Source organism: Anguilla rostrata, chromosome 12 (assembly GCF_018555375.3).
Source record: "Anguilla rostrata isolate EN2019 chromosome 12, ASM1855537v3, whole genome shotgun sequence".
Taxonomy (NCBI): domain Eukaryota; kingdom Metazoa; phylum Chordata; class Actinopteri; order Anguilliformes; family Anguillidae; genus Anguilla; species Anguilla rostrata.
Window position 1 is genome coordinate 21,660,261 of NC_057944.1, and position 18,830 is coordinate 21,679,090.

The window sequence follows — 18,830 nt, forward strand, 5'->3', positions numbered from 1 at the left end:
TCTATCCTTCTTCATCCCTCTCTCCCCATATTTGTACTCCACCCGCCGCCGCTTTTGGCTAATGCTCCAGCTCTCTCTCTTCTTTCGTGAAGGCCCCTCACAGCGGGTTGTGGAAGTGAGGACATTGGGGGGTCTGGACTCTGTACTGGTGTTTCAGTCAAAGTGAGGACATTGGGGGGTCTGGACTCTGTACTGGTGTTTCAGTCAAAGTGAGGACTTTGGGGGGTCTGGACTCTGTACTGGTGTTTCAGTCAAAGTGAGGACTTTGGGGGTCTGGACTCTGTACTGGTGTTTCAGTCAAAGTGAGGACTTTGGGGTGGACCTGTCTGGGGTGTCGGTCACTGAGGACTGTTGGGGTCTGGCCTGTACTGTGTTCAGCACGTGCAGACTGGGGTCTACTCTCGTACGGTGTTTCAAGTCAAGGAGGATTGGGGGGTGGACTGACTGGTGTTTCAGTCCAAAGTGAGGACATTGGGGGTCTGGACTCTGTACTGGTGTTTCAGTCAAAGTGAGGACTTTGGGGGTCTGGACTCTGTACTGGTGTTTCAGTCAAAGTGAGGACTTTGGGGGTCTGGACTCTGTACTGGTGTTTCAGTCAAAGTGAGGACTTTGGGGGTCTGGACTCTGTACTGGTGTTTCAGTCAAAGTGAGGACATTGGGGGTCTGGACTCTGTACTGGTGTTTCAGTCAAAGTGAGGACTTGGGGGGTCTGGACTCTGTACTGGTGTTTCAGTCAAAGTGAGGACTTTGGGGGTCTGGACTCTGTACTGGTGTTTCAGTCAAAGTGAGGACTTTGGGGGTCTGGACTCTGTACTGGTGTTTCAGTCAAAGTGAGGACTTTGGGGGGTCTGGACTCTGTACTGGTGTTTCAGTCAAAGTGAGGACTTTGGGGGGTCCTGGGTGGGGTGGGCCGGGTACCTGAGGCCACGATGTTGATGGCGCCCTCCTGGCCGATGATGTGCTCCCGCAGCCGCCGCTCCAGCGGGAAGCGCCTCCTCTCCTCCGCCTCCCGCCGCTGCTGCGCCTCCTGGAACTGGTGAGGGGGGAGGGAGGGGAGGAGGAGGGGGTAGGGGGGGCAGAGAAGACAACTTTGTAATCAAAGCCAAATATAAAGAAAGTCCAGAGACCTCAAAGTGCGCTCATGATGATAATGATGATGATGATGTTCATCTGTTTGAATCAAACTTGGCTGCCCCCCCCACCCCTCCCCACTTCACTGAAACCTCTAAAACCCCCATCCCCCCCAGCCCCCCGTCTGCACCTCGTGTCAGGGCTGAGAGCAGGCGCACTGGAAAAGTAAGAAAAATGGCAAAAATAAAGCTCCGCTCCTGGGAAGCTCCTCTCGGGCAGGGCTGCTGCGCACGCTTCGCCCTGCTAGGATCCCGCCTCTGACAGAAATAAGACGATTAATTGGCTGGAAATGTAATTTTGTAATGCTGCCATTCGTCTCTCCCCTGCAGGACCCATCCATCCAGCGTCCTGCTTCATCTTAGGCAATAATGCTTCCCCGTCGAGCCCCAGAGGGGGTCACTGCGGATTGGGAGAGCGACCCACCATGGCAACCACCCCCTCCCCCACACCGTCACCCCAGCATTGTCTCTCTCCCTGCCTCAGGGCCCAAAAAACTTTTCAGGGAACTGGGAGAGCTAGCGTTGAAAGCAGACTGAAAAACTCACCCCTCTCCATTTCCAACACTCTAGTTTTGTTTGGGCATAGTACCATGTTGAAATTAGTATATATAAACATTAGCTACGTTGAAGTTTTGTCATTTACCAAAGAGTTTTCCCAGTTCAAGTCAACTGTATAAATCTGTCAAGTCATTTCCAATTTCAGGCCTTGGCAAATGTTCTGATCAAGTTCCACTTCCACATCAAATCATGGAAATGCATCCCATCAGTTTGACCCATATAGTCCCTTAATCATTTAAGTGTTTGACAAGCATCTAATTTCTCTCCCCTCTGTCCCCTTAAATTCCCCATTTCCAATTTCCCCTTGTTTCCTTGCCAGTTTTTCTTCTTGCTTTTCTTTCTCTCCTCTTTATTTCCACTGTCCCCCACTTGATGCTCTATCTATCTCTCCCCCATCTTTCGCTCGTTTTCCTCTGGGCTCCTCTCATTTCTGGCCTCACTCTGGTTTTCCTCCTCTGCTCTTTTTTCTTCTGTTTTTCTTCCTGTCTTCCCCTGGCTCTGTGTTTTCATCCGTCTCTCTTCCTCTGGGCAGATGGGATCTCTCTCACTGACCAGACGACATGGGGCCTGTGCTCTCATCCTTACGTTTCTGACCGCAGGGCACGTTCCACTTCACCAGCTTTCCATGGCGTCACACAAACTCAAAGGGGCTTCTCGGAGAACAAGAGAGGATTAACACGGTCTTCCGTCTTAAGAGATATTCACCTGTGCTTCTTTAACCTGTTCTGCACCTGCCTTTACCCGAGGGGGTTGTGCGCCTAGTTGAGCTCAGGGGGCCATTTTATGCCCTGCACACTTGGCTGGACTTCCATGACTCAGTGTCTTTACAAATGAACATGTAGCCGCTCGCACAGAGGAGCAAACTGGACCAAAACCCTCAGTAACATGGCGTTCTTTTCTTTCCATGCTACTACTGTATCTCTGCAGGGTTTTGAGTTTGGCTCTACAAGACTTGATGTTTGGAAACAACCTCAGAAAAGTCTATGACAGGTGAAGCTGTGTTACTGAAGCTGTAGAGCTGAAGCATGACCAGTGCTGGCAGTTTGTTTCATTCTCTCTTCAGAGATCTTTTCCCGCACATCATCCAGAATATTTTGCAGATGCTGAGAGAAGCAACGCAGTTACTTAGCGATAGTAACCGACTCTACCCCACATTTGGCCAACACAGGTTACCCATTTCCAGTTCTTCAGAGAAAAGGGATGTGAATGCAAATTTCAATATGCTAATGAGGCTTGAGGCCTACCTTGCCTTCCCAGTCCTTCAGTAGAGTGTAGAGCTCTCCCTCCTTGGCATATGCCACTGGCTTGTGCCCCATAGAATTGGGCTGCAGGGGGTTGGCACCTGGACACAGAAAGGATGGGTCAAAGGTTAAAGAGGAGGCAAGCTCGCCACTGGGGGATGGGGGCAGGGTCAGCGAGTCACAGAAACACCCCCCGTCTTTTGATGCCTGAACAAAAATGCAGTTTGACCCTTGAGCGGGGGCTCGGAGAGCCTCCCCAGCACTTCCGCGCCCGAGGTTGCATCCCCGACGCGTCTGACAATGCGCCGATTGACCAGCAAACTTCTGTTTTTCTTGCGTGATGAATCCTTAATAGCTGCCCATTCAAAGAGAAAAACAAAGCTTTTCATTTTTTTCCCCTCAAAGGACTGGCCCGTGTTCACGTGCGGCTGTGTCACTGTGGTGTTTAGCACACACGTCCGCCCTGTGACCCCCACTTTTAACACACGCGTGCCGATGCAGCACTTCTGAGTGACATGTGTACTGACTAACGTGGCGGCCACGGACACCGTTTCCACATGGATCCATTCACTGGAATTACTCAGGAATGACATACCGATTCTATATTATATTGTACAGGAGGCAATATCGGATACAACACAACTTGTGTCTGATACAACACAAATTTCATACTAATGCACACAAACTAATTATGATTAATGCAGATGGTAAACAAAAATACATGTCACAAGTTAATATTCATCAACTAGAGAATCCAGCAAAAATGACCTGGGGTAAAACCCATAACTAAAAAAATTTAAATGTCCTAATTCAGGAAAATATTCTTTTTTGACAGATTTGTGGGGGCTCCAGTGCACTGCAACATGGTAATTTAGCTTTAGCTAATTGAAGCAAATCTGCATTGACATACAGTATACCAAACTCATGCTAACAGCCAGCTAATTTGTGGTGGTATGTGCAGCTAACACGGGGGAAAAACTAAACTCTGCTAATCTTCACTAACCAACATCTAACCTGAGATCTCAACCATGTAATCTGTGCTAGCCTGAGCAAAGAAAACACCTACAACTGTGCTAACCAGCGCTAACCCGCAGCTAACCCGAAGCCAAAGGGATACTCACAAGTGAACACATTTCTCTGGCCCCCCAGTCGATGGCCAGCATTGTGCCAGGATCAATGGAACATTGGAGTTTAGTGCCGCTTGGAGCGATCGAGGGACTAATTGCTGTGATTATTGATAAAACCCTAAATTTCCCCTGTATGAATCCAAATCGATAGCAGAGGGACATTAAGAGAAAAAGCAATAAAGAAAACACCATTCCAGCCCTCCCCTCCCCCCCTCCCCCCAACTCACCCACCTGCCCCCGACTGCCGACCTGCCAGACTGCCCACTTACTTCCCTCTCCCCTTCTCCTTCCAACATAATAAATAGCATCATTTAGGCCTTTAATATCAGAGCCCTGTACCCTCTGGGCACAGATACTTTATAAGGGATCAAAGCTAATCCCCCTACCTATCTATGACACACACACACACACACACACATGCACACACACGCGTACACACACACACGTACACAAACACACACACATACATGCACACACGCACACATACATGGACACACACACAAGCACACACACACACACACTCCCTGCCTGACTCTCTCCACAGTGAAGCCCATAGGCAGCTGGCAGGACCTGGAAGCTGCTGGTACCTGCTGAGGGAGGGCGTGACCTCTCGGACTGGGGGCAAAGCCCGGACAATTAGTCACCTCCCACGGCCTGTCGGGGGCCCGGGGCCCCAGCTGACCGCCTCCCCGGGCAGGGAGAGCTGGAGGGCCAGTTCCGGCGCGTGGCTGCCCGGGCGGATGATGAATGGAGGCCAGTGCCTCTGGCCCACCGGAGCCCAAAGAGCAGTCCAGAGCAGGGGGTCATTCACCGGGGAAATAAGCGGACCCCCTCCCAGCCCATCGCAAAACAAAGTTCAAAACCATGACAGCGCCCAATTTTTCACATTTTTATTAAACTTCCCTTTATGGCTATAGAATCGCAAGGTCTTGGATGGTCAGCCTGACCATTTATCTCCAGGACTGTCTTTATTGACTGTAAGGGACAGAGATGTATGTTGCGTCTAATGTGCTTTATTGAAAATAAGACCGTGATGGCTGAGTTCTGTTGAGGCAGGGACACCTCGCCAGCGTTTTCACACCGCGGGAAGCCGCTCGTTTTCTCCCGCAATCAATGTTCAGGGATGTCCCATATCACACCCGCGCTACGTCTACAGCATCAGGGTTACGCCGCACGCACGAGGAAAGGTATTTAGTTTAATAAAAAAAAAAGGTACCGCAACATTTTGTGGAGCAAGCGCCCGCACGCTTTCAGCGTTCAGTTATTCCAAGCGAAAAAACGAGGCGAGCCCTCGCGCCGTCTCTTTGGGGGAATTCAGGCATTAATATCAAGACGAATCTGGGAGTACTCCAAACGTGCGCGCGGGGAACGCGAGCGCGCATCGCGGCTTGCCGTGGCGCTCGTTCCAGATGGAATACGCGGGGATTATTCACTGGCCTGATGCATGCACTTAATAACAGCCCCCGACGCTCCGCTGTCTGCGTCGCAGCAGCGAGACCGCAGAGCCCAGGGTTTTCTGTATAATGACTTCCTCCTCATAATGTGATTGCCGCACGTTAAAACAAAGCAAACATTTTTTGCCCGTTTTTAATTTTAAAAATGCATCTGGTGCTAGAGGAACGTCCTCGCTGGGACTGCAAGTGAAACTCGGCTGCCCGTCACTTAAGACACTCTTTATACATCAACTTAAAGGGACATGGCCGGATGAATATGCGCAAGGCTCTGCCACACAGATGATATTAGATTTCTTTTGCCCCAAACGTAACGCTGATGCTAGGTGACACAGGCGCCTGTCTCGCCCCCGATGTCCCCGGCGATCTGCCCCCCGCTGTCGAGCTGCGTCCTTGTTTTAGACGCAGGTTGAAATAAAAGGCGTGGCAGCCCAGTCCCATTAAACACAGCGCAGATCAGCGCTCTCTTAATTACTACAGTCCTGCTCCCACCTCCGCCACAAGCACAGTGACACGGGAGCTGGGGCTTCATAAAACTCTCATACCATAGAAATCACATCTCCATTCTGCAGAGGCGGAGAAGAAAAACACGCACACACACACACACACACACAGACACAGACACACACACACACACACACACACACACAGACACACACACACACACACAGACACACACACAGAGACACACACACACACACACACACACACACACAGACACAGACACAGACAAACACACATACACACACACACACACAGACACAGACAAACACACAGACACACAGACAAACACACATACACACACACACACACAGACACACAAACACACATACACACAGAGACACAGAGACACAGAGAAACACAGACCCACGCACACACAGAAACACACACTCGTCACACAGAGACACACACACACACACACACAAGGTTCCTGTCAAAGGGTCAAGTAACCCACAGAGTACACCCCGCGCAGGGGTGATGGGTCAACTAGCAGCCGCACGTGGGCCTACGCCACAAACGGTGATTACAGGCACTTGTTTAAGAAGTACGCGCCACTGAGCAGGGACAGCAGAGCTTGCCCTGAGGAGAGCTAGAGGGGCTGAGTCAATGGCAGGTGCCCACACCGGTGCTCGGGGGGAAGGCTGCTCCTGGACAAAAGAATTCCAGGGAGTAGTCAAGATGTCCAGGAGAACAGTGTGCATCTTCGTGTTTGTGCATCTACATTCTACACACACACACACACATATATATATATAATATAATATAATATATTGCATATTTAAAAAATAGAAAATATGTGCATATATACTGTATATATTCAATTTTTTTAGTTAACCTTTATTTATACAGGGTTGGTTGACTGAGCACACATGCTCATTTACAGCAACACCCAGTTAATTCCCTTCAAGTAGCCTAACCTGCATGTCTTTGGACTGTGGGAGGGGTACCTGGAGGAAACCTGCACAGGGAGAACCTGAAAACTCCACTCCACACAGAAAGGGCCAGGTACCACTAGATCTATATGTATGTACGTGTGTGTGTGTGTGTGTGTGTGCGTGTAAGTGTGTGTGAGCGCATGCGTGCATTTCCTCCATGATTTAAGCTATGTAAGAGATGTTTATCCCATGCTTTCAGTAGGTAAGATGGCAGAAAATTACCATATGGAATTTTTCTTCTAGAGATTTTAAAAATTCCAAATTTCCATTATTTTACCCCGCTTTTAAAATATTAAAAAAGCCATCTTTTAAGAGATGCAAATGCATATTGGCTTGGATTCATATTGATTTTTTATTATCTTGATATAATTTTACAGAAAATAAAATCAATAGAACTTAAATTAGCATTTTTTAAGCCATTTACAATACCAGGAACCATTTTTAGCGTTTTACATAAAAAATACACAACCTCCTATGCGGCCTAGCTACACATGTATGAGAACAGCGGAATGAAACCAAACGGAGATTATATTGCATTGTGGTCTACGCCCTGAAAACAGAAGTTTGCAGGTCATATCCAGCTCTAGCTTGGACGGAACACTTTTAAAATGCTTATCTGATGCTTCTGTGCACGGCCTGGTAATCGATAGGACGGCATTTTGTTTCACACTTCCGGATGGGGCTGATATGCTCAGACCCTATGGGCCATCCAGGCTCACACAGGTCACACGCTGGACAGCTGCGTTCAGGAGAACTACAGTACGGTGAAAACTCACAGTTGGCAGAAAGCTAGGTTAGGAGCCTGTTAGTGATACTCTCTGCCTCTCTCGCAGGGCGTTGGAGGGTACTGTCGCAGGTGGGGTGGGCGGAGCCTCTGTGACATGTGACCCGGTGACTGGCGGGCGGTACCCACCTGCCTCCAGCAGCATGCGGGCGCTGTGCAGGTCGTCGGCCAGGACGGCGTAATGCAGCGCGGTGCAGCCGCGGAAACTGGCCCGGCTGCTCAGCCGGTTATTAAACTCGTCCTCCCTCATCACCAGCACTGAGAAACACCAGAGAGAGAGAGAGTGAAACAACGCAAAGGGGAGGGAAGAGCGAGAGAAGAAGAAAGGAGACGGAGAACGGATGAAGAACGAGGGGAAAAGAAACAGAGGGTAAGATAGACAGAACATGAAAGATAAGAGGCACTTAATGTCCATCTGTGCACGAACAGGCCAGGGAGGAAATGAGCACATTTCTTGCTGCAGATATGAATATAAATACGATATTGTTTAAATAATGGGTACAGTTTGTCCATGCCAAACACTGCACACACACATAAAACAAACTTGAGCACACATCAATAACTCTCACAGCAGCACACAAACAGAAAACACTGCCTCTCTCTCTCTCTCACCCACACACATGCAAGCTCACGCACACACATGCACACACGCACATGCAAGCAACACGCACACACACGCGCACACACACGCACGCATGCACGCACATGCACACACATTCACACACACAATCACACACATACACACGCACACACACACAAACACACACGCAAACACACACACATACACACACACGCACGCACGCACGCACATGCACGCACACACACACACACACACACACACACACACAAACACACACGCACTCCCCTGGCACTGTGTTCTTGACAGGCCTAGTCGTCATCTGTAACAAATGTCTGAGAGCTGGATAATCATGGCAAACTCAATAAAACGTCACAGGGAGAAGCAGGCCCCATCCATCAGCCCGCGTCTGGGAAATCTCCCTCCCAGACGACCCAAAAAACTGCCAACAATATAAATGTCTGTAATATACATATCATATATAAATATGTCTCCAGCCGAGCCCGTTTCCACGGCTTCCACTGCAGCTTTTATATTGTTGGGTTTGCGGTTATGAAAAATAAATACAAGGGGCCAAATGAAACGCTTACATATATGCAAATAAGACGGAGGGTGGGGGAGCGGTGGCGTATAATCTTACTGTCTTTGTTGAAATTTATACATCTAATAATAACGCAACGCAGCGGCGCTTCCCCAGCACTGCAGACAGGCAGGGGGTCCTGTCACCTGCAAGCGCGTTTCCGCCACCATCGGCACATATCAACGGCCACGTCCAGTCGGGACACAAGACGGATGGCGCGGGGCATCAGAGAATTAAGATCATTTCTTTCAGCAAGGGGGTGCGACCCTCAACCGCTTGTCATCATCGCTGCCATTGTCAGGGGCAAGCAGACAGTCAGCGTGTGTCTTTTGGCTATCCGAGCATGTTTTAACGGGCCAAGGCCGCTGGACGGTTAGAAGTACTGCGGCCCTTTTAAGGAAGGTATTATTGTTCAAGCCGTGGTCAGGGAGGTTCCTACGCAATACTCGGAAATCTTATTTGCTTCGATTTTCATAAGAACAAAAACGTCAAAATAGCTTCCAGCTGTAGTATTATCTGTGTGGTCATTATATTCTCCCCACCTTCCCTTTCCTTTCGTTTCCTTTCCTTCTCTCTCTCTCTCTCTCCCTCTCTCCCTCTCTCACACACACACACACACACACACACTGATATTCTCTGACACATGTCCTTAAAACACAAGACACATGCACTCATTCTTGCACACAAACACTCATTTTCATTGTCATAAACACACACCCACATTATAAATCAAACACAAATCGTCACCAAAATTTTAAACACACACATATGCTCTCAATCTCACACGCACACACACCCATGCGTGCGCACGCACACACGCACACACACACACACAGTTACCTTCCAGGGAATGGATGCCCATCTCTCTGGACGTGTCGTACACACTGCTGAAGTTGTCTCCCAGGTTGGGGTCAGCGCCGGCTCCCAGGAGGGCTTTAACCACACTGTGCAGTAGAGAGCAGCAGAAATGCTCTTTATTCTCAAAATGGAGGCTCTAACATGCCTGACTGAAGCAATCAGCTACGGAGACTAAGCCAGCCAGTTATTATCAGCATGAAGCCCCTAGTCACAAGGAGGTGGCAATAACTGGAAAAACAAAAATGGCAATTGCTCGAAGTCTAACAAACAGAGATTGTCACACTACAACAATAGCAAAAACTGACATTGAACAATAACTAAAAGCTGTAGCTGGGATTATTCTCAGTGTCATTTAAGTGTTCTTGTGGTAACATTCATATAACTAATCAGTTTAGTACTAAAGAAATGATCAATAGTTGAAAGGAAGCGACGGCCAGGTGTATTGAATAAAAAGGAAATGTCCTCTCGAATGACTTCTACAATATCGTTACTCAGCGGTAACTCTGCTCTGCGTCCGGTCCTGAAGCGCAACGTGCAGCTCTCCCGCGGTTCAGTGGATCTGGTACACTACCCAACACACCCCGCTGTTCCTAAAGCCGGGCCAAGCAAACAGCAGTGAGCAGCCCTTCCCAGTTTCCATGGTGACAGTGGGACAGGCACTCCCATGGGCCTGGGTGAGGTTCTGAAAGGCCGGCAGGGACAGCACACAGGTCCAAACCCCTTCCCCTGGACCACACACCTCCTAAAACAGTGTCCAATCCCAACACCGGAATCTCACCGTATCTCATACCCACCCTCCTCACCAACTGTAAGGAGCCCAGCTCAAGGCCCACATCTTTCAAACTGCTCCCGAATTCTAACATGAATCCTGAAAGAATCGAGAACGCGCCAGGAGATTAAAATGAAAACCCGTTTGTGGCTAATGAATTCAGGACTTTTACTGTGGTGAAGTCACCGGAGCCCCCAGCCAGCTGACTAGCAGAGTAGCGTCCCTGCCGTGGCTGCAGTAATCTGATCATGTTTCAGCATCACCGAGACACTGCAAGACTACAAATACAAACACGAAACACACAAAAAAAGAACTAAAGAACTACAACTGTGAAATGTGGCCATCTGCATCAAACGAGAGGACCGATTCTCTGGGAGGCGTGCGCGTAAACGGAAGGGATTCCTCCCTCTGCCTCTCCGACGTGCACCCTCCAGAGAGGTCGAACGCGCTGACCTTATGGATTCCAGGAAGCGTTCGGCTTGTGGTAACGAGTTTTGAATCTGATTGGGGTGCTGTCTATTCTCCACTCATCCTTCTCAAGGTTGGAGCGGACAGGGGCCGTACGCAGATATGTCATTTCAAATTCCCCAGGTACATCGACAGGACATGTGCGGGTGTGTGTGTGTGTGTGCTTGCAGATGTTCGCGTGTGTGTATGGGAGTGCACGTGTGCGTGTGTGTATGGGAGAGAGAGAGAGAGCCAGAGAACCCCATTTTCAGGATCTGCAGTTAGTTGTGACTTCTTTGTAAATGAGATGGTTTGTGGAATGGAAGGTTTGTGGGGGGGGGGGGCAGATGGGGTTGGTTTGGTGGTAGGAATCGATGTTTCCTGTGAGGGATTGCCTTCGGGGGGGGGGGGGTTGCAGTGTAGCCTACTGGACCATGCTATGAGAGCTGGGGTTTCCAGAGAGACCCACCTCAATGGCCTCCAGTCAGAGGGGCTGGGGTGTGTGCGTGGGGGGGTGGGGGGCATTGTCTGCATGGAGACCTGAGCGGGTGAAGGGGGGGCCATTAAGCAGATGGGGGGGGGGGGCTTTGTTACTGTAGCAGTAGGGCTGGGGGGCAGTGATCCAAAGAGAGCTGTGACCCCTGGAAAGCACTTCTCCAAACAGACACCCCACACAAACTGTGGGAGGGGGCAGCAGGATGGTGAAGACGGGGTGAAGAAGGGAAGAGTCATGGGGGTGAAGGAACAGGGAAGAAGGGGGAAGGGAAGGATACTGAGGGGCCTATCTGTGAGCGAGGGCATGGGAAGAACCAGGACCTCAGAATTTCACTCCTCCATTTTAACCTGTCATATGAGGTTCACTTTAGTATTCAGCATACTGTCTCTGGCAGCCAGTTGCCTGTAGGGATGTAAATGCAGTACAGATATACACAGTGTACCATCATCGAAATCTTACCCTTCCAATACCGTTTTTTGAAATACATGGTAAATCCCATCCCAAAGAAAAACAATGGAATTTTAACCAGTAGCCGGGCTCCTTATGAAACGCCCTCCACCAGGGAAGCCTCTGCCTGCCCCCATGCTCATGATTACACACGGGCCTCCTGCATGGCAGGGTTTAGACAAGCCTGTGAGATCGATCTGGTGTTTACAAAACACACAGTCGGGGTATGGAGGAAAGGGGGCATTTCAGTCATCACAGACTTCCTACTTGGCAGAAGAGCTGGTCTGTTCCACTCTCCTTCCAAGGACATCGCACAAGGGACCAGTAGGAAGAGCATCACAGCCATGGTAAGCTACTGTCTAAAGCACCTCAGGTTTAACCCTTCAAGATAGAAGATCACAGACATGTGATTAGAATGTTGTTAACGGAACATTCTAAAGCCAATGTGACAGTCACATCTGGTAACTGAAAGCAATGGAGTTCTACAACACTAACTTAGAATTCTGCAAAAGGATTACAAAAAACACCCTCTACAAAGGGTTAAATCCTGTTCAGGATGTTTGAGACTGCCAGGACCCTTAGGTCCCTCAACTCAAGGACAGTTTTACCAAGTGCCTGAAATGTGATGTGACAGGAGTCACCAGCGGCAGTGACATCAGTCAGGCAGACCGGCACTCTGGCGAAACTCGGTTAAGGTGGCTGGGGATACGAGCTCCTCTCGCCATACGGTCGATATTGGCGACCCGCGTCCGCGTTCTTCCGCTATAGGCCTCGCCCAAGACTGGGAAGGCCTCGCCCAAGACTGGGAAGGCCTGGCCTGGCCGTGATACTGAACCTGACTGACCCCCCAGTACCTGGAGCCCAAGACTATCCTCCTCCGTGAAACGCTGGACATTCCCCTCCTCACTTCCCACTCCGTGGGCTGGGAACGTCCTCCTCTCCGGCGGAAAATCTCCAGCTTTCATTTCGCCTCCCAAAATACGCCGGCCGGCCGCTGGCTCGGAACAGTCAACAAGCGTTCCACTCCAGCGGCGGCCATTGTCCGCGGGAAAGACGGCCCGAGGGGAGGGGGGGCATGCGGCTGAGGGGAGGGGCAGTTTTTTTTTTTTTTTTTTAAAGCTGAAAGTGCAAATAAGGGCAGGCCAAACCCTCCCCAAACCAGGCACATCAAAGCTCGGCAAACACGGCCTTAATGCTCTCTCAGGGCCCGGGGGACCGGGGTGCCGACCGCGTCCGGTCTCATCCCAGCTGGGTCGGCACCAGCCACCCCGCGCTCTATCGCGCGGTCTTCAGAACCGCGTTCTCAATGCTCTGTCCTCACCGGCACGCCGGGCACTGCTTACACGTTTAGCCTGCTAGGCTACGCGATCATAAATCCTCTCTACAATAGATTATTTGGGAAATCTGTAGCTCTGGTGAAGTGCATCTGCCTAGCTAAAGAACACCACATTGTTGTCCAGCAGGTGGGTAGAGCCCACAGTCCACAGGTCATGTGACCCCACTGCCTCTTAATTAGACCAGGGCCCAACATCTGGCTCCCAGCACCCGGCAGCCACAGTGCTAAAGGCTCCAGACACAAAGGGACTAATGCGTCCGGCATGCTTCTGTCTTCAATGAGCAGGATTTTCCACAACGTGCATGTGCCTAACTTGAGATCACCATGCATGAAGAAGTTAATTACAGAGATTTGCCAACAAGTGCCATTATGTTTAGTAATATTCTCTGGCAACAAATCAAGGCCAGACATTTCCAACAAAATGGATTGTGGATAGATCAGTTTAAGTTCATAAACGCCAGTCTAAACACAGTCTTGAAAACTGAAGACAAGCTATAAGCATTTCTGCACATGCTCATTTGCAAGCAGCCATTAGAAACTGGCCCGCGGTGTGATTTGGATAAAAATCCTTTCGTCTCAACAGACAATTTCTGTCAATGCCACGATGCCTGAAAAAGGAAGACCTCCAAATAACCAAGCTGAACTGAATGGAAAAGAATATTATGGCTTTTTTGACAGGACACATGATATTTATTTACGAGGGCTTTTAGAGAAACGACCAAAACAAAACCACACGTCAACATCATTTTTAATTATTAAGCGCACAAACGAACACGATACTCATGGCAGACGTTTCGGACGGCGCAGAGACGCTCATCATGTAACCGTTAGCCAAATATCATGCCAGGAGACTGCCTTCTTCCTGAATAGGAAGCAGGGAAGACTACAATCTGCAATAATTAGCGTAATGGGGTGCTATTAGGAACTAGTCCGATTTAGTTTGATGATGCGTCCACAGCAAAACAAACAGAATGAACAGTAGGCCGGCTTCAGGGATGGCTAAATAATATGATTGAAGTCTGACATAAAACCACCAGAACATCCCATCAGGCAGTGCACATATTTCAGAACTGGCTGTTTACCGATACATTGGACACTGGAGCCAATTGAACCTTTAAAGCAACATTAAATACAGATGGAACCGAAGCTTGAATGAGCAACAACTAAATCTGCACATAAATGACATACTGTTAGAGACGCCGTACGAAGATAGTGAAGGGGTGGGGTCTGTGAGGGGTGGACTATTAATTGTGATCTCACAATACCGCTACTATGAGAGGGCTGACACTGGCGTAAATGTGTATCGGATTTTGGAGAAACCCTCTGCCCCCTCCCGCCCCCCCCCTCCGCCTCTCCCGGGTCGAGCTGGGATGTTGGCGCTTTTGTGTGGAGTGGCGACCGGGATGTGGGGGCGCTGGCTTCGGGGCGGGGGATAATCCCCTCTGTACAGAGCTTTAGGGGAGAGGGGAGGGCCCGCCGGGCGGGGTCGCCGCTTCACCCCGTGAACTTGCGTCTGTAACTCTCGAGGAGGAACCCCCTCGCTTCTGTGCGGGATGCGCCCCATTGGCTCACGTTCCCCAAATTGGATTCCCCCCCCTCGTGTTTGCGGAGGGGGGGGGAGGTTAATTGAATTTGGGGAGGGTGCTGCCGCCGGCTCTTGAATGCACTCGCTGATGTGAAAGACGCACTTTGCACTTCACAAGACCTCGGCTTGTGAAAAGAAATCAAAGGAGTCTGACCGCCACTGTGTCACCGTTTCTCTCCCACACGCCGACCGCTCTGGCCATAGCGCCGCGCCAACAGACCTGTCCCCAAAACCCGCCACCAAATCACCACACAAGACTGCTGAGAAAATAACGCGGCTCACCAGATACATAACCAGTGGCACAGTAACACACGTGGTGATATTGGGTTAGTGTTCTGGCAGAAAAGTGTGATTCTTGACCTAAAAATAACAGACATTTTTATTGCAGTAGAACTGGGAGTTTGACTGATAATACCTTATCACGTGGCAAGCCAACCTTAAATTAAGCTAAGTTAACTGGCACAGACAGGGAATACGTTATAATTCTTTAAAACAGGAAATGGATCTTTGAGCAGAAGATGATGGAACTGCCACATCCTGTAAAGTAGGAACAAAAGGAAACAAGCGTGCGCTTGCAGCGGAGTTCAGCGATGACGGGCTCTCTTACCTGTGCTGCCGGTTCATGGCTGCCACCATCAGCGGCGTCCAGCCCAGACGGTGGCGGTAGTTTGGGTCGGCTCCTTCCTCCAGCAGCCTGCGCTCGACAGGAAACAGGAAGAGGCTGTTACACAAAGGCCAGGCGTGCGGCTGGACATTAGACACAATCACAGCCACGTGAATCTGCACAAAGCCTGAGACAAAGGGGCAGGGAACACAATGTACAGATCAGAGCATGTGCAGTGGGTAAGAGTAGCCTATCACCGACACCATTAAATATGTTGGTCTAATTTCGCACGACCAATGGACTTTTACTGTGAAATACCCCTCCATAGAAAGATTTTGCGATCCGACCGTGCGTCTAGCCTCAGCAACCCTTAAAATATGACCCTGACCATGTGTCTACCGCCTCAACAACTCGGTACAAAAAACCAGAATTCCGCCTTCTGTCCCCGGTCTGGTGTTCTATGTTTAGTGTAAACACAGGGCTGCTACACTACCTGCCTGCTCCTCCCAGCGCGACCTGTGCAGCTCCTGCTGGGCACTTAACACATCCATGGCCTAGAGCTGCGGAGACATGGCCATCTGCACGGTAACGGCCCCACAGCGCCACGGCGACCCCCCCCCCCCCCCCACCACACACACACACACACGACTCCCCAACCTGCACGCCCGCCCTGCCCCGATCTGCTCCGTCGCCCACCGCTTTTTACCGCACCCTGGGCCACGGGCTCCAGTTTCAGCACCATTGTTGCCTTTGTTGGGAATCCCTGCCCAGACACACATTTCACACAGTTAACCCAGCCAGACGCTCCTGAAACAAAGACAGGTGTGCTCCGAACCATCCCGACACACCGAGAGCAGCACCCAACGGCCTCCTCCCCCTCCCCGCTCACCTCCCCCTGCCACTGCAACGATAACGCAAAGCTTTCTGAGACCGTTTAAATAAAACTTGAATGTTCATTTTCAGACTACGCTAAAATGCAAACTTGGTGAGCGACAACCACCTTTGCATTCTTTTGCATCGCGCCCCGAAAGACTCGGTCTCGGACGCGGCGATGTTCCGAAGTGCTGGTGAACGTTCCCCAGGGGACCGGGGGTGCATTTCACCCAGCGCTCAGATAAGGATCTCCGAGCGCTAACAGCGCGCCGATGTTTTCATTAGGTTTCCGGGACAATGCGGAGGTCTGCTTCGGTGGGGTCTTTTCTTCTGGGTGCACACCGCCAGAGGTTAAACAGATGAGCTCCCCCAGAAGAAAGGGAGCGCCGGCAGACGGGGCGGGGCGGGGCGCTCGGCCACCTTTGCGGGACGGAGCCCCAGAAACATGCAGGCTGACAGATGGCTTTGCACCCCCTCCTGTGCCCTGTCTCCCATGTGCCTGCACAGCCCCCCGCCCCCCCAACTCCCCCCTCGCCCTCCCCCTCGCAACTCCCCCCCCCCCCCCAAGGCCAAACTGCTCCAGAGGTTTGGGAAGACTGACTGAGTGACAGGGTTTCCTGGATGCGTTTCAATTTAAGCACATCTGAGTGGGCCCCACCATGAACTGCCACGAGAGGGATGCAGAGGGGTTGACCACTACCAGTCTGCTGTTTAACCTCCCCCTCCCAAAATGAGGGATCTGCAATTCCAAAAAGCGCTGTGAAACCAAGAATCAAAAATGGTCATAGCCCTGGCTCCATGAAGCCTATCCATTTAAACAATTAATAATACAAAAATAAAACAAATGAGATTGAGCAGCAAACACCAAAATAAACAGTCACACACATCAGACTTAAAACTATGGAAAAATGTCCAGATTATTAAATCTTATAATACTACATGAAATGTAAATGACAAAACAATCTGTGCAAACACTTTATTGAATGTCAAAATATATAATTATGGAATATATAAATACACTTTCATGTTTCACAAATAGTAGTTATATGAGCAACCATTATAATAGTGCAAAACAACATGCTCTCAGTTAATTTGAATAGACCAAAGTAGTTAATGTTTGGAATACACAGTATGGGATGCATTAAAGGCTTCCCTATGTTTTCCCTATGTTAAAAACCTAAACATATAAAATATCTCTATGGTAGGAAAGACATGACCTGTGACACCACAAGCTAATGAAGACTGAGGACACAGCACGACAGCAGCAAGGTCATAGTTTCTGTATCGTTGTACTGCAGCATCTCAGAGTTGTTTCAGCCAACCCGTTCATGCACATATTTTATGACAACAACGATTCTCTTTTTAAAATGAGGAGATTCGAGGAGATTAAATCCTGGCACCATTTTACGTGCAGGCCATCATCGTTAAAATATTGTACTTCATATCTTTCTCAATCGGTGTGGTTTTAGCCTAGATTCACCGAGCCATGGATCACGCACTCCCTCTAGTGGACATATGATAAATCAACATGATGCCTCTTCTATTTTGACTTCGGAAACAACGATAACTCATTGCCCTACGTACAGTAGTTCTGTTGGGACATTGTCGCGTGCACAACAGGCGATAAAGCATTTATAAAGTCCCATAAGCTAATAGAAAAAACCGAAGTCCATCCATGCGTACCAAACCATTTTTCATAAAGCGTCAATGATAAACGTAGGCCTATTAAACATTAAGTTTTACCTCGAAACTTCTTGCATATTATTCATTCTAGAAGCGTCCAGCAGTAAGTCTCCTGGAAAAAAAGAATATTAATCTAATTATAGTGCATCAACCGACATCATGTAAACAGATTGCACGCAATGTAGATCAGAAGAAATCATACACAGTTTACCTTTTGAATCAGAGTCTTTCTTCAGACAGTATGCAAGGGCCGCTGCTGAAACGACCCCAGCTGAAGTAACTCCGTAAGTACTTTTCTCCCCTTTACCCTCTTCGTCCCAATAGTTATTGGCGCGCCCTCCCGCGGCAAGAGCATTCCACGAATTTCTTCTGCCCTGTAGATTCGTTATCCATCTGGCGGTCAAATGGCGGTACTGCATATGCGAGCTGACATTTGTGGGCATTGCGTCCTCACTCAGAATGCCCTTTCTTGAGACACGGGAGGTGGAAACAATGGGGTTACGATTCAGGTCTAGATCGTGAAGTGTCTGGCTTCTTGTAGCATCCCCCGAACTTGTCTTTAACACCCGACAGGGAGAGAGGCTGCGTGCCCTTCGGCATCGGACGAGCATATGCCTTGGGACCGATGACAGCAGCATACTGACCAGCTAAAATACGCAAATCGCCTGATACTGTTAGCAGTTGCCGATCGCGACCTTGCTAAATATATCAAATGAAATCCTGATATATCTCCTTTACTCAGGACAATCCGTTTTATCTGCACCAACGAAACGAAAGGAAAGATCTAGGTAGCAAAGCGGAAAACAACAGCAGCGTGTGTCGCAGTGCAATGAGCATGACAGGAAATG

General features: G+C 49.6%; 1 protein-coding gene across 1 annotated transcript in view; it reads right to left on the bottom strand.

Moving 5' to 3' along the window:
* The window catches only part of clpb (ClpB family mitochondrial disaggregase), a 34,618-nt gene extending 15,788 nt beyond the window's left edge, over window positions 1-18,830 (bottom strand). Inside the window, exons 1-7 of the mRNA XM_064301712.1 lie at window positions 18,194-18,830; window positions 18,043-18,094; window positions 15,430-15,516; window positions 9,725-9,828; window positions 7,857-7,985; window positions 2,933-3,030; window positions 919-1,033 (exon numbers count right to left, since the gene is read on the bottom strand). Of these exons, the coding sequence (XP_064157782.1) occupies window positions 919-1,033; window positions 2,933-3,030; window positions 7,857-7,985; window positions 9,725-9,828; window positions 15,430-15,516; window positions 18,043-18,094; window positions 18,194-18,620 (1,012 nt within the window). The 5' untranslated portion in view covers window positions 18,621-18,830. The remainder of the gene's footprint in view (window positions 1-918; window positions 1,034-2,932; window positions 3,031-7,856; window positions 7,986-9,724; window positions 9,829-15,429; window positions 15,517-18,042; window positions 18,095-18,193) is intronic.